General features: G+C 38.6%; 1 protein-coding gene across 1 annotated transcript in view; it reads left to right on the top strand.

Annotated features, from left to right (window-relative positions):
- cemip (cell migration inducing hyaluronidase 1) overlaps positions 1-24,878 on the top strand; it is a 194,355-nt gene that overhangs the window by 104,184 nt on the left and 65,293 nt on the right. The window contains exons 5-11 of the mRNA XM_059952579.1: positions 1,367-1,603; positions 1,852-2,031; positions 3,870-3,940; positions 7,703-7,798; positions 11,472-11,593; positions 12,431-12,578; positions 16,391-16,582. Of these exons, the coding sequence (XP_059808562.1) occupies positions 1,367-1,603; positions 1,852-2,031; positions 3,870-3,940; positions 7,703-7,798; positions 11,472-11,593; positions 12,431-12,578; positions 16,391-16,582 (1,046 nt within the window). The remainder of the gene's footprint in view (positions 1-1,366; positions 1,604-1,851; positions 2,032-3,869; positions 3,941-7,702; positions 7,799-11,471; positions 11,594-12,430; positions 12,579-16,390; positions 16,583-24,878) is intronic.

The following is a 24,878-nucleotide window of genomic DNA, read 5'->3' as shown; positions in this document are numbered from 1 at the left end:
TTTTGGTTCATCTTTGAACAGTTTGGTGTTCAAATTGTCATGTCCTGGATGTTCTTTAATGATTGAATCACAGCAATAATCCCTCTTTCTTGGGTGGATCTGAGTTGATGTCAAAGTCCTCGGCTGCCTCTTGTATGTCAGGTTCTTCATTTGGTGGTGGTCTATTCAGTGATTCTCTGAGATACTCTGCCCATCATGTTTCATGCTTTTTCTCAGTTGTCAGAAGCAGACCATTCTCATCCTCTGGATCTGACCTGGAACTTCCCAAATACCACTTTTGAAATCTTGTGTATATTTTCCTGATCACCTCGACTGCCTGCTTTTTCAGCCTCCTCTGCAAGGTCTTCCAACTACACTGTTTTATCATTTCATACAAGTCACTTCACTTTCTTGTTAGCAGTATATGCCAGTTGAAGGGGCAGCCACTGAATTGGTCCTGATGTGTCCCAACTAATCGCAATCCACTGTATATTGTCTTTCTTTCATCATCACTATGACCTTCATTTCTAGTGATCTCGTCTTGCTGTGCAGATTTGAAAGAGGGTACCAGTTGAATCATTGATCTTCAAGAGCATTGGCATCAAATTATGTATGCTTATCAAATTCTGTGTTATGTTTTTGTGTGCTCTGAATTCTTTTATATTTTTTCATGATACACACACAAATGCTTTCACTAAAGCTAGAGTGACTCACTCTACAAAGGTGTACCAGTGATGTCATTCTGAACCTGTCAGCACCTGGCAAAACTGAAGATCCCAATTTCCTAGTAACAAAGCTTATCCCATATGGTTAATGAAAGTTTGAATATTTAGAGTAGCAGTTAATATAGCACAGAAGCAGGCCCTTTTGCCCAACTCATCCATGGCAACCATGATTCCCATTCTATTTGCCCACATTTGGCCTATATCCATGTAGACTGGCCAGGTGGAACATGAAGTTCTAGGACGTTGAGTGGTAGAGCACAGGAACAGTCCCTTTGGCCCACAATGTTGTACCAAACTAATCAAATGTAATCTATTCTAATCAAATGAATCTAAGCTAGTAATCAAACGCCAAACTAAACTAATCCCCTCTGCTACACAATGTGCATATCTTTCCATTTCCTGCACATCTATGTGCCTTTCTAACAGCCCTTTGAACACCTTGGTTTTATTTCCCTCCACCACCACCCCAGACATTTAATTCCAGATATTTTTAATTTGTGATGTTTTTGAAATTTTCATCAGGTTTGGCCACCTCTGAGAAGGGAGGAACAGAGGTAATGTTCCAGGTCAATGACTCTTCATCACTGTGTTTTTCATCTACTTTCAGATATACATCATCTGCAGTTTTTTTTTAAATTTCAAATTACTTTTTTATTTTGTAGATCTGATGAAGAAACAGAAAAACTTCATAGTTACTTTGGACTGAAATATATTGGTGTTAGTCGAGGAGGGACTCTGGAAATTCATGGTGCTCATAAAATGTCCTGGACATTTTTGAACCGGACCCTCCATCCTGGTGGGATGACAGAAGGTGGCTACTACTTTGAAAGAAGCTGGGGACATCGAGGCATCATTGTTCATGTCATTAACCAGTATGGAGAAGTGATCCATTCAGACAGGTATGATTTATATTGGTTTGTTACATTTTATAGCTCAGAACTTCCTCAGATTCACAGTAGGAGAGAGTCTGAAAGCTACCTTGCTCTGATGCACAGCCTCAATCCGCATCTGTTAGCATTACTGTTCAGTGTGCTTCTGCTCCACTCCTGACAGAGTAGGAATACGGTGTGCACTGTTCAGAGCTGCACTCAAACTGATTGATGACTTTAATATCCATACACTCAATTAAGTCCTTTCAATGAAACAGGTTTGATACATATAAAAGCAAAGAGGAAAGTAAGCGACTTGCTGAGTATTTGGACAGAGTTGAAAAAGGAATGATAATATCGGTGGCTGTAAATGATGAAGGATCGGCTAAACTGGATGACTTTGCCAGGAATGCCCTATCAAAGTTGGGGAGCAAGTACTTCAGACACCTGGGATTCAGGTAAATACTTTAAAATACTAACTGATAACCAAATCATGATGATTGTACTATGGATGCATCTCTTTCATAGATGTGAATTGTACATTTGTTACATACTGCACAAACCTTCTTTGTACTATGCTTTCTTGATTTTAAAAAACCTATAAAAAATATTGCTGAGAAAAAAATACTAACTGATTATATTCTTGTTAAGGAAAAATCCTGCATATAAAACCAATTAACGTCTTGGACGACTTCAGTGACTATACTTATTCACACTTGGCAGTTGACTAATTTCTCAAGCACTGTAACAAATCCAGATTACCTATTGCTATGCCCATTTTTAATCCTTTTGCTAATTTATATGCATCGTACTTCATTTCTCTTCCCGTATTAGATGGTTCAATTAACATTATGGTAGATTGTAACAAATATAACCCCACTGTTAAGAAAGGAGAGAAAGGGTAAATTGGGAACTACCAATCTGTTGCTTTAATGTTAGTAGTTGGGAAAATTCCTAAATCTATAGCAAAGAACGTATTAACATAACCTGAAAAGAATAAATAGAGCAGTGTCAAAATGGATATATGAAAGATATTGTAAGTTGTTTTTTGATTATTGCACTGGAAGTTCTTTGTGGGTGTGTCTAATAGCTAGTGATTGTATGGAGTATTTGAATTTTCAGAAGAGTTTTGTTAACAATCCCACACGAAAAGATGGTCAACATGTTAGAGTACACAAAATTAGGAATGACGGACAACCTGCCTAAGGGGATGATAGAGGCAGGTACGCACACAACATTTAAGAATTACTTAGGTGAGCACTTGAACTACTTAAAGAGCAGTTATGCACTAAATGCTCATAGCGTAGATAAGTACCTGATCCCCGACATGGACATAATAGTCAAAAGGGCTGTTTCTGTGCTACAAGGCTCAGTCGTTCAGTTTCCATGGGACTTAATGGGCTGGTTGCATCGAGAATGTTTCCCTTGACTGATGACATCTGAACTAGAGGTCATAGTCCTAGATCATGGAGTAGGCCATTTGGGAACCAAATTGAGAAGAAAATTTTCCATGTGGAGCATGGTGATTCTTTGCAATCCTCAACCCCAGAAGAATCTGGAAGCTCCGTTTCATGAACTCATTCACAACAGCGTTTGAAAGATTTCTGGATATGGTGGGAATTAAGCTCTGTTTTGTTGTTATCAAAATAAACAGATTGGAGTGGAGCACACAGTAGCACATCAGATCGGCTTGATAAGAGGATGCAACATATGTTGATCACAAAATCATATCATTAGGGTTTAATGTGATTATTGTGTTGCAGGGCCTCAACTAAAAAGATAAAAAAATTTAATTTGCTATCATCTGCTTCTGCTTCTGCTTGGTACTGTGCAAGCACTGCCGGACGGCTGTTACAACACGCAGACGGTGTGAACAGCATGAGAGTTAAATTGTAAAGTGAGCTTTTTTGACTAGATCCCCTAAATTGATTAGATTCAGTCTATTTTTTTAAATATTAATGTCAGAAATCTCCTGATCATGGGTGTGGATTAGACAAAGAAGTGGTAAATAAGGCTTGAAAAAACAGTGAGAGAGAGAGTAAGAACTCTCACCAAAAATCCATCCACAAATGAAGATCATTATACATTCATTTTATACTTTGGTGGATTAAAATTGGAAAATGGGTCAGTTTTTAATGCATTTTAGGTAGATTAGTATACTATATTATGATTTTAGAGCCTCTTTGAGGAGATTGATTTCTAATACTAGCGAAAATTTTAAATGTTTTATGAGAGTTGCATTTATGCACATTTAAGATTCGCCACAATAATAAATTCTTTCAACTTTAATTTAAAGACATCCTTGGAGCTTCATCGCTGTTAAAGGCTCTCCTGAATCTTCTGCTGAGGATCATGTTGTTTATCAAGGTAACCAGGAAAGCATACTCTTATAAAATTACATCAGAGCCATCGTCAGAATCAAATTCTCACAGGTGACCCTCACACCAGTGAAAGGTGCAGAAACAATAAACTCCAAAATAAAACTTTTCAAATTAAATCATTTAAAACTTTTAAATGAGAAATAGGTTAGAATGTGAAAGAATGAAAATTGGCCAGTAACAGCTCAATCATAATATGATAGAATTCACCCTACACTTTGAGAAGGAGAAGGTAAAATCAGAGATATCAGTATTACAGTGGAGTAAATGGAACTACAGAGGCATGAGAAGGAAGCTGGCCAAAGTTGTTTGGAAGGGGACACTAGCAGAAATGATGGCCGAACAGCAATGACTGAAGTTTCTGGGAGCAATTTGCAAGGAAAAGATAGATACATTCCGAAGAAGAAGTATTCTAAAGGGAAGGTAAGGCAACTGTGATGGACAAGGGAAGTGAATGACAGCATAAAAGCAAAAACAGGAGATACAATCAAGCAAAAATTAGTGTGAAGTTAAAGGACTGAGAAGCTTTTAAGAAACAACAGAAGGCAACTAAAAAGCCATAAGGAAGCAAAAGATAAAATATTAAGGTAAGGTGGCCAAAACTATTAAGGGGAATACAAAAAGTTTCTTCGGATAGATAACATATAAAAGAGTAGTTATTAGTTAGCTGGAAAGAGATGCTGGAGGGCAATTATATGGCAGACAAACTGAATAAGTATTTTGCATCAGTCTTCACTGTGGAAGGCACTAGCAGTATGCCAGAAGTTCAAGAGTGTCAGGGGTCAGAAGTGTGTGAAGCTCCCATTATTAGGGAGAAGTTTCTTGTGAAACTGAAAGGCCTGAAGGTAGATAAGTAACCTGGACCAGATGGACTATAGCCCAAAGTTCTGAAAGTGGTGACTAAAGAGATTATGGAGGCATTAGTAATGATCTTTCAAGAATCAATGGATTCTGTCTGGCATGGCTCCAAAGGACTGGAATATAAATGTCACCCCACTCTTCAAGAAGGGAAAGAGGCAGAAGAAAGGAAATTATAGGCCAGTTAGCCTGACTTCAGTGGTTGGGAAGATGTTGGAGTACGTTATTAAGGATAAGGTTTTGAGGTACTTGGAGGCATATGATAAAATGGGCCAAAGTCAGACTGCTTTCCTTAAAGGGAAATCTTATTTGAGAAATCTATTGGAGTTCTTTGAGGAAGTAACAGGCAGGATAGACAAAGGAGAGTTACTTAGATTTAAAGAAGCCGGAGGCAAGGTGCCACATAGAAGGCTGCTAAACAAGATAAGAGCCCATAGTATTACAGGAAAGATACTCACATGGATTGAAGATCGGCTGACTTGCAGACGCCAAAAAATGGGAATAAAGGAGGTGCTTTCTGGTTGGCTGCCGATGACTAGTGGTGTTCAGCAGAGGTCAATGTTAGGACCAGTTCTTTTCACATTATATGTCAATGATTTTGATGATGGAATTGATGGCTTTGTGGCCAAGTTTATGGGCTGTATGAAATTTCGTAGAGGGGCAGGTAGTGTTGAGGAAGCAGTAAATCTGCAGAAGGACCTAGAAGATTAGGAGAATAGGCAAAATAGAAGCAGTTGGAATATAGTGTAGGGAAGTGTATGGTCTTGCACTTTGATAGAAGGAATGAAAGTGTTTACTATTTGCTGAATGGGGAGAAAATTCAGAAATCAGAGCTGCAAGGAGACTTGGGAGTCCTCGTGCAGGATTCCCTAAAAGTTAATTTGTAAGTTGAGTCAGTGGTAAGGAAGGAAAATATAATGTTAGCATTCATTTCAAGAGAACTAGAATATAGAAGTGAAGATGTCTTCCTGAGGTTTTGTCAGACATTGGTCAGACTGCACTTGGAGTATTATGAGTAGTTTTGAGCCCCTTTTCTAAACTTAGATGTGCTGTTATTGGAGAGTGTTCAGAGGAGGTTCACAAGAATGATTCTGGGAATGAAAAGGTTAACATGTGAGGAGTGTTGATGGCACTGGGCATGTGCTCACTGGAAGAATGAGAGAAGATGTTATTGAAATATTCAAAGCCTAGATAGAATAAGGGTGAAGAGGATGCTTCATAGAGTGGAGGGCTCTCGGACCAGAGAACACAGCCTCAGAATACAAGTATGTCCTTTAGAACAGAGATGAGGAGCGATTTATTTAGCCGGAGGGTGGTGAATCTGTGGAATTCATTGCCATAGATGGCTTTGGGGGCCAAATCACTGGGTATACTTAAAGCTGAGATTGATAGGCTCTTGATTAGTCAAGGCATCAAAGATTATTGGGAGAGGCAGGAGAATGGGGTTGAAAAGGATAATAAATCAACCATGATGGAATAGGTCTGATGGGTCGAATGGCCTAATTCTGCTTCTATATCTTATGGTCTAAGACAAGTATACAGGAGCAAAGCAGGCAGTTGGGCAGAATGAAAACCTTCATTACATTCTCACCGGATTTGTGGTACCTCGGCTGCAGTCAGTAGCAAAAAAGTAAACTGATGCCAGAACTTGAGGATCATTCCTTTTAAATATTGAAGAAGGATTTCAACCTCTCAAAATTTGTGTAAATAGAGCATTGTCCAGAATGCAGAAACTGCAGAGGGCCTAGAGGTCTTTGAATCTATTGAACAACTGGAGACACAAGGTCTCGGCCTGAAACGTCAACAGTGCTTCTCCTTATAGATGCTGCCTGGCCTGCTGTGTTACACCAGCATTTTGTGTGTGTTGATTGAGCTGAAGGTGACTCCATTTACCAATCATCCACCTGATCTGGATTCATCTGCCAGCTGCGAGCTCTTGTCCTATGCCTCCCCCTCACCTGAAATGGCGATATTCCATTACCCTCTGCAGTAGCTGCCTGACCCACTGAGTTTCTCCAGTTTACTTTTTACATTTAAGATCTATATTGGATATGACTGCACTTTGTGATGTGCTCTGAAACAGATTCCCATTAAGAATCACACACTATGTTATTATTTTAATCCACCTTGATATGGTAAAGGATAAGATTTTATGAGCAGGCAGGGGATGTATTTCATATACACAATAGATTCTGCAGATGCTGGAAATCTTGAGCAGCACACACAAAATGCTGGATAAGCTAAGTGTTTGATTTTCACAATATCTATGGTTCAGTATGCTGACATGCATCACTTGCGCTAGCACTCTCATGACCCCATGTTCCCCTTAAACGTTTCACCTTTTTATCTGTAGTTGTGCTGTTCTGTGGATTCATTATAATTTTTTTGCTAGGGGCATATTGTGTTCTAATCACTAAAGTAAATGAAGCCTAAATGATATGCTGAGTATGTACACACTGCTTTCTGATGGTCTTTACAGTGAAGATATTCTATTTATCTGCTGGTCAGTCATGCCGCCATACTTATATCCAGGGTATAGTACCCATAAAAATCAGGCTGGACCCCCAATGCACAGGTAGAACCTTGCTACATACCCCAGTTCTATGAGCTACATCATAGCTGAAAGATTGGGAACCTGCACAGACATTCCCTGAATTACCAGTGGACCCCTCTGGAACTTCAGCACAAGATTGGTGCAACCCTTAGAGAGACAGTATAACAAGAAAATCTCCATGAACATTCAAACTCTATTTCTCAAAAGTGTTCTGCAATTTCCTGGAACATTTTTTTCCGCTTCTGGAATGTCTATTAAAAAATTAACATGAATAAAACCTTTCTAAGAATGAAGCATCATTTAAAGTTAAATCCTATTGCTCTTGTTTGTATCCAACAGGTGCCAGAGGATCTGCAGCTGCAAAAGTGTTTAAACTTTTCCAGTCCCCAGGCAGAGATCACTTTACTGTTGGTTCAGTAAGTGAGTGGGTCCAAGGTAATAATAACACAATGACAAGGTTAATTAGTATTTCAAAGCAAATGCTCACATTTCAAAGTCTTTGACAGCATTTCATATATTATAGTGTGATCCAGGTAAGCTCACATTGTAATAACTGAAGTTAGGATTTTGAAAGAGGTTGTCTATGAAATTTAACCAAGGTGTAATGTATCTCATTTATCTTCATGGCAGAGTCCTAACCAATATTGTGAAATTGCAAAGTCCCAAACAATTTTAGTAGGGACATGATTATGGAAGATTTGAAAATAAGAGTCAAGTATTCTTTTAATTAATATGTCAGTTCACTGGGATCTAATTCAACAAGAACAGAAAATGGTGCTTGATGCAAGTTGGTTCAACGAAGAACTTGTTTCGGATTATCTAATAAGTGACATGTAACATCTGTGCTATCCCAAACAAAAGAGAGTCCAGCTACACGGTCTTGAAACTGAATAGTAGAGTAGATAGGGGAAACCAGTGCATGTGGTTGTGGTGAACTATGTGCCTGTCTGGACACGCCCCCTGCTGACTGCTCCTGTGGCTCCTCCCACAGGCCCCTGTATAAAGGCGATCTGAGGCCTGACGCTCGGCCTCAGTCTCCAGGTCATAGTATGATGGACACTCACTCCTGGTTCCTTCTTCCAGTCAATAAAAGCCGATATCTCGCCTTACGTCTCAGTGTGAGTTATTGATGGTGCATCAGTGGTCTATTTGGATTTCCAGAAGATTTTTGAGAGGATCCAACACAGGAGTTTGGGACATATGAAATTGGAGGTACTACAGTGCCTTGAAAAATTATTTAGCCACCCCCCCCCCCCCCATTCACATAAATGAGTGTTACAACCAGGGATTTTGATCAATATAATTGAGAATTTTTATTTGTGAATAACTTGCTCCTTTTTTCACAGTAGAGATTTACACCACACGTCCCACAAAAGAAAAGAATATTTGTGCACATAAAGACTTTGCAAAGTGCCACTTACAGTGGTGTAGAAAGTTCGTGAACCCTGTAGAATTTTCTCTATTTCTGCATAAATATGATCTAAAATGTGATCAGATCTTCATGGAAGTCCTAAAGCTAGGTAACGAGAAACCAATTAAATAAATAACACAAAGACATTATACTTAATTATTTACTTATTAAGAAAAATGATCCAATATTACATGTTGGAAAAAGTATGTGAACCTTTGCTTTCAGTAACTGGTGTGACCCCCTTGTACAAAAATAACTTCAACCAAGCATTTCTGGTTAGCTGTTGATCAGTCCTGCACATCAGCTTCGAGGAATTTTAGGTCATTCCTCCTTACAAAGCTGTTTCAACTCTGGGATGTTGGTGGGCTTCCTTGCATGAAATGTTTGCTTCAGGCCCTTCTACAACATTTCTATAGGATTAAGTTCAGGACTTTGATTCAGCCTTTGCAAAACACGAATTTTCTTCTTTTTAAGCCATTCTGGTGTTGATTTACTCTGTGTTTCGGATCATTGTTTTGTTGCATCATGCAACTTCTATTAAGCTTCAGGTGACAGACTGCTACCCTGACATTCTGCTGTAAAAGGTCTTGATACAATTTTGAATTAATTGTTCCCTCAACAATTGCATGCTATCCAGACCCCGAGGCAGTAAAGCAGCCCCAAACCATGATGCTCCTTCCATCATGCTTCACAGTTAGGACAAGATTTTGGTGTTGATGGGCCTTTTCCCTCCAAATATAGCAATGCTTTTCCCAGAAAGTTCAACTTTTGTTTCATCTGTCCACAGAACATTTCCCTGAAGCATTATAGAATATTCAGGTGGCCTTTTGCAAACTTGAGATGTGCAGCAATGATTTTTTTGGAGAGCACCTGTTTCTTTTGCGGTGTCCTTCCATGAACACCATTCTTGTTCAGTGCTTTTCTTGTAGTTGACACATGAACAGAGACTTTACCAAGTTCTAGAGATTTCTGCAGGTCTTTTGCTGTTATCCTTGTGTTCTTTTTCACCTCCTTCTGTGTTGCACATTGTGCATTTGATGTGATCTTTGCAGGATGCCCATTCCTAAGGAGAGTAGCAGCAGTACTGAGACTCCTCCAGTTTCTCTTTTGTAGTCAGATGAACACTCAGGTCTTTAGAGATGTGTTTGTAACCTGGTCCATGGTGAACATAAATATAACTTTCTTGAGAAGAGCAGGCTCAGTGGTTAACCTGACTCTGTGTCATTTTTATAGACAGGGCACTTCTACAACATACACTATCAATCTCATCTCATTGATTGGAACACCTGTCTCAAAATAGCTTTTGTCGAAGGCATTACTCCAGAGTTTCACATACTTTTTCCAACAAATATATGTAATATTGGATCATTTTTCTCAATAAATAAATTAACAAGTATATTGTTTTTGTGTTATTTATTTAATTGGGTTCTCTTTATCTAGTTTTAGGACTTGCTTTAAGATTTGATCACATTTTAGGTCATATTTATGCAGAAATAGAAAAAAATCTACAAGGTTCATGAACTTTCTAGCACCACCATAGAAGATACTGTAAAGATGTGGAAGAAGATTTTGTGGTTGGGTGAGACTTAAGTGAAATTTTTCGGCCTCACCAGTAACTGGTATGTGTTATAAAAATCTAACACCGCACGTCAGCCAGGTAACACTATCTCTACTGTAAAGTAAGGTGGAGATAGCATCATCCTATGAGGATGCTTTTCATTAGTAGGGACTGGAAATCTGATCAGGACTGATGGAAATACAGAGGGATCCTGGATAAAAATTTGCTATTCTCTGCTAGAAAGCTTAAGCTGGGGAGGAAACTGATCCTTCAGCCTGACAACAACCCAAAGCACACTGCCAGAGCAACCATGGGGTGGCTTCAGATGAAGAAAATTGATGTCCTTGAGTGGCCTAGTCAGAGTCCTGACCTTAACCTGATCGAACATCTCCAGCAAGACCTTAAGATTGCTGTTCACTGCCGCTCCACAACTAACCTGGCACAGAATGGGAAAATCTTGCTCCATCACATTGTGCAAAGCTAATAGAGACTTATCCAAAAAAGACTACTGGCTGTAATAGCTGTGAGAGGTGCTTCAACTAAGTACTGAGCAAAGGGGTTGAATACCTTTGAACTGCTGACATTTCAGTATTTGAATTTTTAGATTTTCATGCTTTACGTTTTCCCTGTTTTTTGGGCTCTCCTGAAAACAAATAGGAGCATGTGATTCACAAATAAAAATTCTCAGTTAAATTGATCAAAATTCCTGTCTGTAATACTCATTTATACGCACAAAGAACTGGGGGCTGAATACTTTTTCAAGGCACTGTATATAGTTTTCTGGCTAATACCATTGGTGTCCAATGCGAAGTGATTTATAGTAATTAAGTTTCAGGAAATAAGTTCAAAGTGGCCTGTTTACTTCATGGTTGCTGAGTTTATGTTAATACTACAGACTGTTATAATTTTAGGGTGGCTTTGACTTATCATCAGCTGAGGGCATGAAACAGCAAGCCCTAGATTGCTTGTAAGTAACAGAAAGTTCCCTAAAGATTGCAGGTTCAAGACAGTGAAAAGGATTGCAACCACCTGAGTGCAATATTAAAACATTCCTCCTTTTTCATCCATTAATATGTGTAACATTCTATTTGTAGGATTATATTTACCATCTGAACATTTTTTCCTCTTCTTGTTTACAGATGTGGAGTGGACTGTGTGGTTTAATCGTGATGATGAGCGAGGTACAGGAGACTGGGAAAAACTGACAGACTTGAAAGCCTCTTACCCTGAAAAAGTCTGTGAGAGTCCAATTGATATGCAGGTAAATCCTCAGGTCTATTAGTCATTCTTTCAGTGTAGTTCAGTGCTTTCAACTTGTCATACCAGTTCCCCAGTGTTGAGAGATGTAAGAAATTGAAGCTGGTTATTATTAAAACCTACAGTTAATAAACAGGAAATTGTGATTACTGGTTAGCTCTTTAGTGAAAACATTTATTTTCCAATTAGTGAAGTACCCAAATCCAATCATGCTCCACTACTGGTTGGGACATTAATATATAAAATCTAATTAACTTCATATTTTCAGGTTCAAATTTGTGAGAAAATTCTGCTGTAATGTGTTTCTGTGTGAATTGTGCCATTAATGGTCTTCAGAATGTCAAACCAAATTGGACAGGAGGATAAAGCTATTGAAAAGCTATGAAATTAAATTCATGCTTAGTAAATTTGCAGACGAATCTGGGAAATTAGATTTTAAACCAAAGGTTTAAGCTTGGACTGTTTCTATTCATTTCACAACTAGAGCTGGATTTAGAGGGTTTTTTTTATCTGACTTGATTTTTACTTTGCATGAAGTTCTAGTGGGTGGAAGTTAGAAACTCAATACAGCTCCAAAAATGAAATTTGAGATTTTTCAATTCCAAATCTTCATTTAGATCCTAGTACGCAGGTGAGAAATTGACAAGAGGTAGCAGCCTAGAGGCTGTTCGTTCATGAGTAAAATGTAGCAATTGGAAAATGTTGCCCCTGAGTTAACACTAATCTCAGAAAATTAGAAAGTTGCAGGTGTAGATGATTTGAGCACAACTGCATATTTTACCAGAGATCAGGAGGTTATCTTTAGAAATGTGCTAATAATAATTTCCCTCCTTTTTTTTAGGTTGCGACAGTTGATGGAATTCCAGCCAGTCTAACAGCACAGGTTTTTCATAAGCATGATCTGGACTATGGATTTGTTTGCCTCAACAAGGACCAAGTTAATGGGATCTGCCATAACTACAAAGTACGCTTTCTTTGTGGTAAACCAGGTGTGTTCTAGGTCTGATTATCTTTTATAGCATGACTAGATCCTGAAAATTACTATGAGGCTGTTTTATGTCAATATTATTAAAGCCATATTTAAGCTATTTCCATACAAACCTTTTATATATGTGAAATAATTACTTATTCATCTTTATCTTCACCTTCCTTCCTACCAGCCTTCAGATTCAACAGATCATCTTCTGTAATTGCTGCCACTTTCAACAAGATTCTGCCATCTGTCACATCTCCTCCTCTTGCCATCTAGCAATTTGAATAAGTTGTTCTCTCCATGGTGCCTTGGTTTTCTGTTCCATCTCATAAATATAAATCTGGTGAAATATTAGCTCACTTGCTGCTCTTCCAATCTTGTGTTGCATTTGATGGTCTCGATCTGTTTCCCTCTCATTGGAGAGACAAATCATGGATGGAGTAATGCAGGCATTAGTGCATCTGTCTCAGCTTTTCACAATTCATCTCAATAATTTGACTGAGTGCGCCAAAAGTCACAGTGTGCCAATGACACAAATTTAAGGGGAGTGGATGATGTGAATAGTTAGAAAAATGCGAAGAGGCTTAAACTGAGTGAGTGGGCAAAAGCTTGGCACCTGCAATGTAGCGTGAAAAATGACATAATCCACAACGTTGCACAAAATAGAACATTTAAATAGTTCTGAAATGGTGACACATTAATTAATTTTTGAAGAGAGCCAGGTGTCCTTGCCTACAACCCAATGTTTAATTACGGCAAGAGATTGGTATGTTGGCTCTCAAAAGTATTTTTTTTTCATGCGGAAGTGGTGAATCTTGAGAATTCTATATTGTGTTCATTCAAGACAGAGATAAAGACTTCAGGGAGTTAAAGGAATCAATAATATAGGCATAGTGCAGCAAAATGGTATTGAAGTATAAGATCAGCTGTGATCTTGAATACTGAAGCAGAGTTAAAGATTATGATTCTAATTTAGATTCCAGAATTCCTTTTTCTTTCAAATTTCGAGCAATTCATGTGCCCTGCATTTCCCAGTTCCAAACACCTTTTTTATTTCTGTTCTGTTCTCTTCCGAATGCTGGTCTTCACCTTGTTTTTTTCCATCACTTCTTATGTCTGCAAATCAAGACATACTTATGTCTGCAATTCAAGACATACTTATGTCCTCATTTTTCCGGTTCTAATGAAGGATCATTTATCTGAAAGATCAACTCTGTTCCTTACTCCACGTATACTGTAGGACTTACAGTCTTGTTTCAAACGTCCTGTCTCTTAAATATTTATGACACAAAAGGAGGACTTTGGCTCATTGACTCATAGCACAATTATTCTTCCATTTATCTCTCTATAACGTTGAGTATTGCATGCCCAACAACTTCCTTTAACTCCATTGGCACCCACCTACATTAGGGGTAACTTACAGTCACAATTAACCTGCTAACACATCTTTCAAATGTAATAGGATACCAGAGCTCCTTGTAGAAACCATGCAATCACCTGGAGTATGTTGCTCACTGGATATCGACAGCACCCAGGTTGCTGGAGGTGGAAGACAGCAGCATTTCCTGTGCTACCCTGTTTTAGCTAGTAACATCCGGTCTTACAGACTGGAGAAATCGTAATGGCAAGAAAATTATACAAACAATTTGTTTTTAAAAATAGCAGATATGATAGTGGCATCCAAGGGATTTTTAGGTAGGCATATGAACATGCATGAAATGGGGGATACGGATCAGGTGCAGCCAAGTTGTCATCGTGCTTAGCATAAACATCATTGGCCAAAGGCCTTTTCCTGTGCTGTAGTGTTCTACGTAATTCATCTATAGTCTTCCACTAGTTACATACATTCATCTACTGTCTTCCACTAGTTACATACATTCATCTACTGTCTTCCACTAGTTACATACATTCATCTACTGTCTTCCACTAGTTACATACATTCATCTATAGTCTTCCACTAGTTACATACATTCATCTACTGTCTTCCACTAGTTACATACATTCATCTACTATCTTCCACTAGTTACATACATTCATCTATAGTCTTCCACTAGTTACATACATTCATCTACTGTCTTCCACTACTTGCATGGAAGATGGTGCAGCATCCTCTGAAACTAGTGGAAGACTGTCGACCACAGACAGCTGTGGAGGCCAAGTCGCTGGGTGTATTTACAGAGGAGCTTGATAGGTTCTTGATTAGTAAAGCCATCAAAGGTTATAGGAAGAAGTCAAGAGAATGGAATTGAGAGGAAAGTAAATCAACTATGATTAAAGACCGGATCAGATTCAGTGGGTTAATTCTGCTCCTGTGACTTATGATCTTATGTGAAGAGTGAAAAAGAATCTCAGAGAATTTATCGTTAATAAAACAGCATTAGAGAAATTAATGGGACAGAAACCCAATGTACTTCCAGGACCTGCTGAGCTACTTATCAGAGTTTTGAAGGGGCTGATGGTGGCCACATTGGAAGCACTGGTTGGCTTCTTCCAGGATCCTCTGGATTCTGCAGTGGTTCCTACAGCAAACGTAACCCCACTACTTAATGAAGGAGGGAGAGAAGACACTTTGGCTCTGTTGACCTGACATCAATAGAAGAGAAACTCCTGGAATCCATTATTGTGTTTATGTAATGGGGATTTGGAAAACAAAGGTTCTGGTTGTTATAGACATGGCTGGTAGAGGGGATGAGTTCCCACTTCCTTTTAAATGCTCTCAGTAGTGTGAATCTCAAATAGCCTTGTCAAACAAGTCCAGCTACTGGCCTTCACATGTGACTTAGCCACTAAGCCTGGCAGAACTGTTTCTACTGACAGGAGAAGGGGCAAAAGCAGGTGACTGGCACCTTAAAACCGTTTGCTTTGGGCAGCTGAGGTTCATCAGCCATGGTTGGCAACTCATCTAGGAGAGGGTAAACACTGATCTTAAACATCTGCTGCTTTGCTGCTATACCCACTCATGGGAAAGGCTCTGGGAGAAAATATCAAGGAAAAATCCAGAGCTAGAGCCCCTAAGGCAGTCCTACGCTGAGTTCAACGCTGCCTAGCAACTCCTGCAATGTCATTGGTGCCAAACTCTCTCGGTGTCTGCCGTTCCTTTGGATTCATCAGCTGCACAGAGAGGGGGAGGCTGCTACATGGCAACAGTTTGCCCTCCATATTGTACTGCCCTGGCTTGACTATCATGTAGATAGATGGGATACAACATCCGTGGTCAACCCCAGCCAACAGAGTGCCCCAGTACTATAAACTGGCTGTTTTTGAGTTGAGAAAGCTATAATTGAGGTGTTCTAAGGATAGTTGCTGGACCAAGATATTCACAATCTACTGTATATCAATGATTACTACAACTGTAAAGCGTGAGATTACATCTTGACTGTTGTGTTCAGTGCAGGTGCACTTACCTGAGGAGGAGTGATCTTGCTAAAGGGGGGAGTGCAGCGAGGTTCCATCAGATCTATTGCTGGGATTGTAGGATTTACATAAGAAGATAAATTAGGATGATTGGGTTTATATTCACTCGAACTTAGAAAAATAAGAAGAACATTAGTTTTAAAATCCTAACAGAACCAAACAGACAAGATGCATGAAAGATATTCCCACTGACATTTAAATATGCCATTGCACAAGTGTGCTATTGAAAGATAACAGAATCCAGAATTTTAATATTCAGTCAATATTTAAGAAAAGAATGTTTAAATATTTTTCTGTTGTATTTATTGTTACAATATCAATATATAACTATACTTCTGGTTCTGCTTTGCAATTTTAAAATTGACAGAAGAAATTGTTTAATGCATACATAATCATTCGTTTTTCTTGTTTCAGTGTGGCCCAAGGTGACCGTTACCATAGATAAACATGTTAATAGCAGTATTCTGGAGCTGGCAGATGATGCCAGAACGTGGAAAGCTGGTGATGTCATTTTTGTTGCCAGCACAGATTATTCTATGCATCAGACTGAAGAATTTCAGCTGTTACATTGTCCAGAATGCAAAGCAAATCAAGTCAAGCTCGAAGGTACAATTTTATTTTAATTGACACAGCTAACAAACTTGGAGGGATTCCACCAGGTAAAGTGGTTGAGTACAAACAACAGCAAAGACTGGCATTGATATTGCTAATACCAGTGTTGAAAAGTGAACCTTGCAAGCTTTGGTCACCGAAGGCTACTTTTACTTCCTCCATTATCAGCTCAGAACAGTGTGCACGGTAGACTAGGGGAAGATCTGCAAATAAAGGGCAAAATTGTTGATGTAAATTGAAGATAAGAAATCTGAAATAATAGGGCAGATTTTCTAGTTGATCAACAGCTCATCTGTAGGAACTTATCCACTATTTCCCTAGAATTCTCAAGTTCCAATTCTGGTCTTGGCTTTGAGCTTCTGCTGTGCCACATTTGCTGTCCCTTACTACATTGGCAGATTGCCCCGTGGAGTCCAGCAGGATAGTGGTAGAAATTCTACAGATGCCCCAGCTTGCTGCCCTCAGAGCCTGCAGCAAGTTAGGCAGGGGAAGTACAGTAGTCCCATTGAATTCAGTTGTAAGAAATATCTGCTAAATTAATGTAAGACAGTAATCCTAAGATAGTTGCTATCATCTATTGTCTAGAATTTAGAAGAATGAGAGGGGATCTCATTGATTCTTAGAACATTGTTAATGGGGCTTAACAATCTTGACATTACAAAGCAATCCATTGCCCCTTTTCACAAGTACCTTCGTTTCGGAAGATATACACTTTCTCAGATATCTGTGCTCTGTATTTGCTATAAACTGCTTCAAAATCATTTTATTAAAGGTGCAGTATAAATACACATTGTTTTTACTTTAAATCTCCTCAAATTCTCTTTCATTCATTCCTAATGTTTATACCCCAAACCATGGCTTGAACTTTTGGGAAGTATCTTGTCCCTTTAGCTTTGGTCTGCCATCCTTCAAGATATGGCTGATCTTCTACTACATCTTCCAACACCATCATCATATCCTCAATGCCCAGAGAACTTCTAATGTCTACTTTGGATAAATTTCATCACTGAGCCATGTTGCCATGTTATGAATGATAATTTTTTTCCTCCTCTCAGTCCTAATTGCCTTCATACTTGCTCTCACATTGTTTCCCTTTTCTACTCAGTTAGGGTAACCATTCTTGCTGAATCTAGCCCATTAAGCCCCATTAACAATTTTGTAAGAATCGATGAGATCACCTCTCATTCTTCTAAACTCTTGGGAGAATACAGACCTCAGGCTGCTAAGTCTCTCCTTAATTGGAAATTTACAGCCTGGTGAATCTTCAACTGATCCACTTTATGGCAAATAAACTCTTTCTTTGGTAAGGAGATCAAAACTAAACAGAAGACTTTTTCACTCTGGTCCTTAACAGTTGCAATGTGACTTCATTATTTTTGTAATCAAACTCTTTCATAATTAAAGCTATTATATCTTTTATCTTCCTAGTCGCTTGCTGTACCTGCTCTTTGAACATCAACATCCTGAATCTCTCACTATTTAATAAATACCTCCTTTACACTTATGCATCAAAATGGATGACTTTATATTTTTCACCTGTATTTTATCTTCTGTGTTTTCATCCAGCTGTCCATACTCCTCAAAACATTTTTACATCTGCTGTCATTTCCATATTCCTGCTTGGTTCAGGAAACAATCAGTAAATCTGGAAATATATTCAGTCCCCTTGGCCAATTCGTTGATATAGATTGTAATCACTATGCTGGTCACAACCTTCCAACCTGAAAAGGAGCTAATGATTCCCACACTATGCTGTCTGTCCAATTATTCATTCTTATGTTGCCCCAAATTCTTTGTGCTCTAACCTTGTTAACCAATCTGCTGAACATTTTGTGTACCTGTCCTTATTCAAAGCCTTCCATTAATCTAAACTCATCACAAACACAAGTTCTCATTTATCTGTACCTACTAATCACATCCTCTTCCTGACAGGGAAGATCAGTCACCAGCAGACAGCTAAATGCAAAGTCACCCAAGGTTTTGAGTCCCTGTGGTAGAATTAACATTTCCTTAGATTTACTGAGTGACTGTTCCAGATGGGCATCTGTGATCAAAAACAGTCTCTCTCTAATTATGTCATTGTGCTTCTGTTGTTAAAAATGAGAAGAAAATAATCATTTAGTTGAAAAATTAAAAGTAACAAGTGACAAAATCCAAACCTCTTCTGGGATGCGTGTATCATTTGTTACACATCAGTAGTCAAAATGGTTTTTACTGCAGGCATTTCAGAAAGTATGTGTAAGAGTTTGAATGTCTCAACAAATGTGCAGAGCTCTGCTTTGCTGTTATTGTTCAAGTAGTTTAAATGGCTTAATCCCAAGAATTTGTCCAAGTTCTCAGAAAATGTTTATAGAATATGCTAATGTACTGATGTGTGCCTGATGTTAACAATTTGGAATTTCTATAGATAAAGTTCAGTGACTGGAAATATTTGGCAACTGTAATGTTTTTCTGTGTTAGTCTGGGGTGTTAGATTGCCAGATAATGAAAGGTACAGTATGTATGTAGTTATTGAGGACTTAACACACTGGAGATCACTTTAGAGATAGGAATTCCTAATGCTCCAGCCATTAATATGAGATCAGATTTGGGTCTAATTATTCTGTTATTTTATTTGAGATAAAATAATAGATAGAATTACAAATCACCTTTAATATGATAAATTTTATAATCAAGTTGGCTCTCATTTCTATCGTATGTTCTTCCTCACCCTACATTAAATCATTTAAAGTTTTTTGAATTTTGAAACAGAAAGAGCTTTTCAATGCATAGTCTCACATCAGTTACCTCTCCATCATTAGTCTATTACTCCCCAATGAATTTTGCTTGCCATAAAAGACTGTAAATGTTACCCCACATAAGGATAGGTGCTAGTGACCTGAAGTTTTTATAGAATCAGGCAGCACAGAATAAGGTCATCCCCACTACTCCTGTGCTGACCCTTTGAAAGGACAGTTGCTACCCTGTCTCAGGAACCCTGGAAATTCATAATTCTCAAATTATTGCTCCTGCATCCACCACATTTCCATTTTCCTCCATTCACTTTCCTAGTCCTTGCATGTTTTCTGAAATGTACCCTTAATTATCCATTCTATTCCAGCGAAGGATGAACCAATTATTTATGAAGTTTTTGTACAATTATTATATATACAATCATTTGATTCCAAACATCAGTGGTAAGGAAAATATTGGAATATACAATGACAAATGGAATTACAGCACTTGAAAGGAATAATTAAAATTGTATGATGTTAACTTGGATTCATGAAAATGACTTATCAACTGGATTCATGAAAATGACTTATCAACTGGAGTTCTTTGAGGATGTGACTAGTAGAATAGATAAGGAAGAACCAAATGATTTTCAGAAGACTTTCGGGGAAGTCCTTCATGATGTTGATCAGTTTGGTTAGCACACATGAAACCAGCATTAAATATTGACAAGGGTAAAGAATTGGCTATTGGGCAGAAAGCAAATAGTGGGAATAAATGGATCAGGCTGACTAATGAGTTACATCAGAGACTGGTGCTTAAGGCCTTGATTTTCACAATCTATATCAATGATTCAGTTTAAGCATTAAAATAAATTTCCAAGTTTGCCTGCAATAATATCCTAGTTGAAAGTAGGATGTAAAGGGATTTCAAGGGGATATTGGATGAGTGGAGAAAAGGGGAAAACGTGGCAGATGGAACATAAAATGGAAAATTTAAGGCCATCCACTTTGATGAACATAGCAGAAAAACAAAATTTTTGTAAAATAATGAGAGAATGTTGATTTTGAAATGGGCTAGGTGTGCTTGTAATGTGCAATGACCATTGAAGGCCATTATGCAGATGTAGTGATAATTGGAAGGGCAAATATCTCTTACCCTTTAATTCAAGATGACTACCATGAAGAAGTATCATTGCAATTGCATAATATTGGTAAGACCACACTAGAATATTGTGTATGGTTTTGGTATCCTTACCCAAGAAGAATGTCTTTCCATAGGGGGCAAAGAAGATTCACTAGATGAAGTCCTGGAATGATGTGTTTGCCTTATGAGGAGAGACTGGGGGCTCTTGGGGCTGTGTTCTCTGTTGTAATGGACTTGATGGGCAGGATACAAGGGGATATTTCCTCTGGCTAAGGAGTCTGCGATGTGAGAGGATAAGGGGTAGGCATTTAGAATGGAGATGAAAAATTATTTGCTCAGAGGGCATAGTGAGCCTTTGGAATTCTCTAATCCAGTTGGCTGTGGAAGCTCAGCTGTTTAATTTATTCAAAACAGGATTGATTTTTGAGTATTCAGAGATTCAAGATGTACAGGGATAGTGCAGGAAAATGACTCTGAGGTAGAAGATTATCATTCAGCTTGAGAATGGCAGAGTGTTTTGAAGAACTAAAAGGCCTCTTGAGTTGAGAAGCAGGACTGATTTAAATTATATGGAAATAAATAGAAAATGGGATTAATGGGATTGTTCTGAGAGCTGACATAGACTTGGTTAAATGACTTCCTTCAATATCTGTGAAAATAAGAAAACATAATGAAAATACAAGATTTTCCTGGATTGGAAGCTCCGGGAGAAAGAAGCAATGATACAGGCACTTGAAGGACCATGAACGACAGAAATGTACATTGGAGTCCTTAGATTACAACAGAGTTCAGAGTATGGGCCTGGTGAGTGGTGGAGGGCTGATGTTGAGTGGGCAATCTTAACATTGCCACTTGGTTCAACATTAGTGCTAGTCAGGTATTTGGATGTGGGGTCTTTTGACACTTTAATAGTTCAAATATATCATGTGAAAAGAGACCTACAATGCTTAATGAGGCAACAGATTTGGCATGTATTTAGAGTGTGATTGGTAGTTAGAATCAGGTATGGATTTCTACAGTTTTCACCACATAAATTCATTAGAAAAAGTTAAAGTAAACATTTTACAGTAATGAGTATTTGGAAAGCAATAACATCTATATCATGATTAGTATTCTTTAATTAAGTTGGATAACTAGGAGCTTAATTTAAGGGTAATTTTCACTTGTATTACATTTTAATAAAGGGGTAGTTTTGAAATTAAAGGAATAACATAGAAACTTAATCCCAAGTTTCATGTGGTCTATAGCATGTGGGAACTCTGAACCTACTGACAACAGAAGGGAAAATTGGGAGGTTGTATAATTGGTGGCCAACGTGATTCCATTTGATGAGTCCCTGTAATTCAATCTGTTCTTGTTTCCTTCAGACGACCAGTGAAAAAATGACAGTATCCTTGATAATAAAATATTTCTGTTTTCTGCCTTGCTGGAAGCCAGGGTGGTAGTTTGCAGTAGGAATTACTTTTGATCCTTTGGTTTGAAGGGCTTGAAGCAGGTTCCTTAGCCAGCATCTAAACTATAATTGCGGGAATTGAGTGGATTGGGCTGTTTTTGGTCCTTCAGCATTATGCAATTGATTTTCAATTTTTCCATGACTATAACGTAGTAACAACATTTTCTGTGTGGTTTGGCACCACAAGGGAAATTTAACTTGTTGAGTCACCCCTGTGACCTGATATAATTTCTGCATTAAAGACCTATGGTCTGAAGCATTGCAGGGAAACTTGAAATGTTTATTTCTGGGATTGTCTGTGGAAGGGCACTCTTGACGACATTGTGATGTGACTTATGCCAGAACACCAGGGAAGACGAGCTTGGTGAAATAATTACCCAAATACTTCATCCACTATCCCTCTCCTCAATATCAAACCATGCATCTCTACCCGTCAGAAAAACCTCCTGAGCCTTACTTCTCATCACCCCATATTTCCTCTCTAGCCAATCTCCTGATAGTAATCTTTTCCTTTTCATCTTCCGGCCCTTGATCACTCTCCTACATACCACTGAACTACTACTATTATTGTCTGTTCTGGAATCCTAAACACCTTAAAAATACTGCTAGTGAATCCCTGAGCTCAATCCCCCGCTATTCCTCAATCCAATGCCAAGGTACCTTCATTCTTTCTCCTCCTTCCTGTTTTTCCATCAAATGCTGCATTCCAAGGAACCCCTTGTTATTTTTTGGCAAACTACCCAAGCAACACATTTACAAATATGGAAATGTACAATGCCTCAGGCTTCAGTTGTACTTGAAATCTGATGTGGTAGGACAACTAAAATATCCTCTGTGACCAAGGTGTCTTTTTTTTCCTTAACGTTGTTGTTTCCTTTATTATATTTTTCTACCACAATGAAAGAAACTCAATTGAACTCAGCAGAGTTGGGAGCTCTTTGGCAACCTCAAAACTATTTACATGTGTTTCAGATTTTACTCCTTCATAATCTCTTAATCTCCTCTGAAATTAAACAGCTTCCTTTCAAAATCAACAAAGTTCATTAAAACCACACCAAGAAAATAAAACCTACAGCACAGTGAAGCTGAAACATGGGAAGATAAAAAGCAAAAACAACATTCACTAGACAGAGCCAAGCAATCCTACAACCATTAATTTCAATAAAGCTCCGCAGCCTGATACATCTAGATGCAAATGCTGATAGACAATTAAACAACAATCAAGAAGATATGACAGCAATATCCCAATCCTCAATGACAGTGGAGCCCAGCATGTCAGTGATGGACACATGGCTGAAGCATTCACAACCGTGTTCATCCAGAAGGTGGAATAGGTGATCCATTTTGCTTCCTCCTGAGACCCACATCATCACAGAAGTCAGTCTACAGCCAATTTGATACCCTCTATGTGATTTAAGGGAACAATTAAGAGCACTGGATATAACGTTGATTGCACCATCTGAACTTATATTACTAAGGAAAAGCTCTTTAGAAGTAGCTATACTCTTAGGTAAGCTAACCTAGTGCAAATGTAATACTACCATACCAATCATGTGGAAAATTGGCTCAGTACCTGGCATCCCCTTTATTCATATCACTGTCCTCCTGGGTGAGTTCCAGATTACCTTTCACAACCATCACAATTATTAGATGGTCCCTCAAATAGCCCCAGCCTTGTCCAATCCTTTGGGACCTCGAATATGCCTATTTTGGCCTCTGACTGCAGGCTTGTTTTCCCACAACCTATCTCCACCATCCTTCCAGCCCCGTGGTTGGTATATTGTGATGCTTGAAGCAAGGGGTCTGAATAGTACTCCTTTTCCAGCAAAAGACATGTGACCAAAATAATTATTTGCACACCATACAAAGACCATGAAATGTGCCTTAAAGATACACTGTCATTTCTAGATTATAAAATCTAAGGAATTAGACTTGAACCTATTACTTTCTATCTGACTCCACAATGCTCACTCCACATCTACACCTCTATAAAACTTTATTAGGCCACATTTGGAATATTGTGTACAGTTCTGACTGACCCATTACAGGAAGGCTTTGGTGAAGATGCAGAAGAACTTTATCAGGATGCTGCTTGGTTTATGGAATATAAACTATAGAGGCTAGACGAATTGTTTTCTCTTGAGTATGAGCAGCTTAGGGGAGAATGGATAGAGTGATAAAATTATGAGATGCTGAGACAGGGTAGATAGCCAGAATCTTTTTTCCTAAGATAGAAATGTCAAATACTATAAGACATAATTCAGGGGCAGGGGATTTAAAGGAGATCTGGGGTATAAGTATTTTACACAAATTGGTAGATACCTGGAATGTGTTGCCAGGGATGGTGGTGGAAGAAGACGTGATAGTGATGATTAAGAGGTTTTTTTTTCAGACTCATGACCATGTGAGGATATAAATAATATGCAGGCAGATAGTTTAAGTTTAGTTTGGTATGGTGGTCACATAGAAATCGTGGGTCGAAGAGCCTGTGCCTGTGCTGTCCACAATCTTTCTCTGTGACCTGAGAGAATGCTCCCTCTGTGATTCCCTCGTCCATTTGTCCCTCCCCACTAACCTCCCTCCCAGTACTTAACGCAGTAAGTGGCCAAAGTTCTACACCAGCCCATTCACCTCCTCGTCACCTCCATTCAGTGCCACAAACAGTCCTTCCAGGTGAGGCAGTACTTCATCTGCAAATCTGCTGGTGACAGCTATTCTATCTTTTGCTCCCGAGGCGCCATCCTCTGCATTGGTAAGACCTGTCATAAATCAGGGGACTGCTTTGTCTAACACCTCTGCTCCTTCCACCAGAATTTCATGGCAGCCAAACATTTTAATTCTGATTTCTATTCCTGTTCTGACATGTCAGTCCATGGCCTCCTCTTGGGCCACGACAAGGCTACTCTCAAGGCAGGAGAGCAACTGTTTATATTCCATCTGATAGCACAAATATCGATTTCTCCACCAGTAAAAAAAATT

The sequence above is a fragment of the Hypanus sabinus genome, chromosome 28 (assembly GCF_030144855.1).
Source record: "Hypanus sabinus isolate sHypSab1 chromosome 28, sHypSab1.hap1, whole genome shotgun sequence".
In the NCBI taxonomy this organism is placed as follows: Eukaryota; Metazoa; Chordata; class Chondrichthyes; order Myliobatiformes; family Dasyatidae; genus Hypanus; species Hypanus sabinus.
Note: the sequence above shows the minus strand (reverse complement) of the source record. Positions and strands in the feature narration are given on the sequence as shown.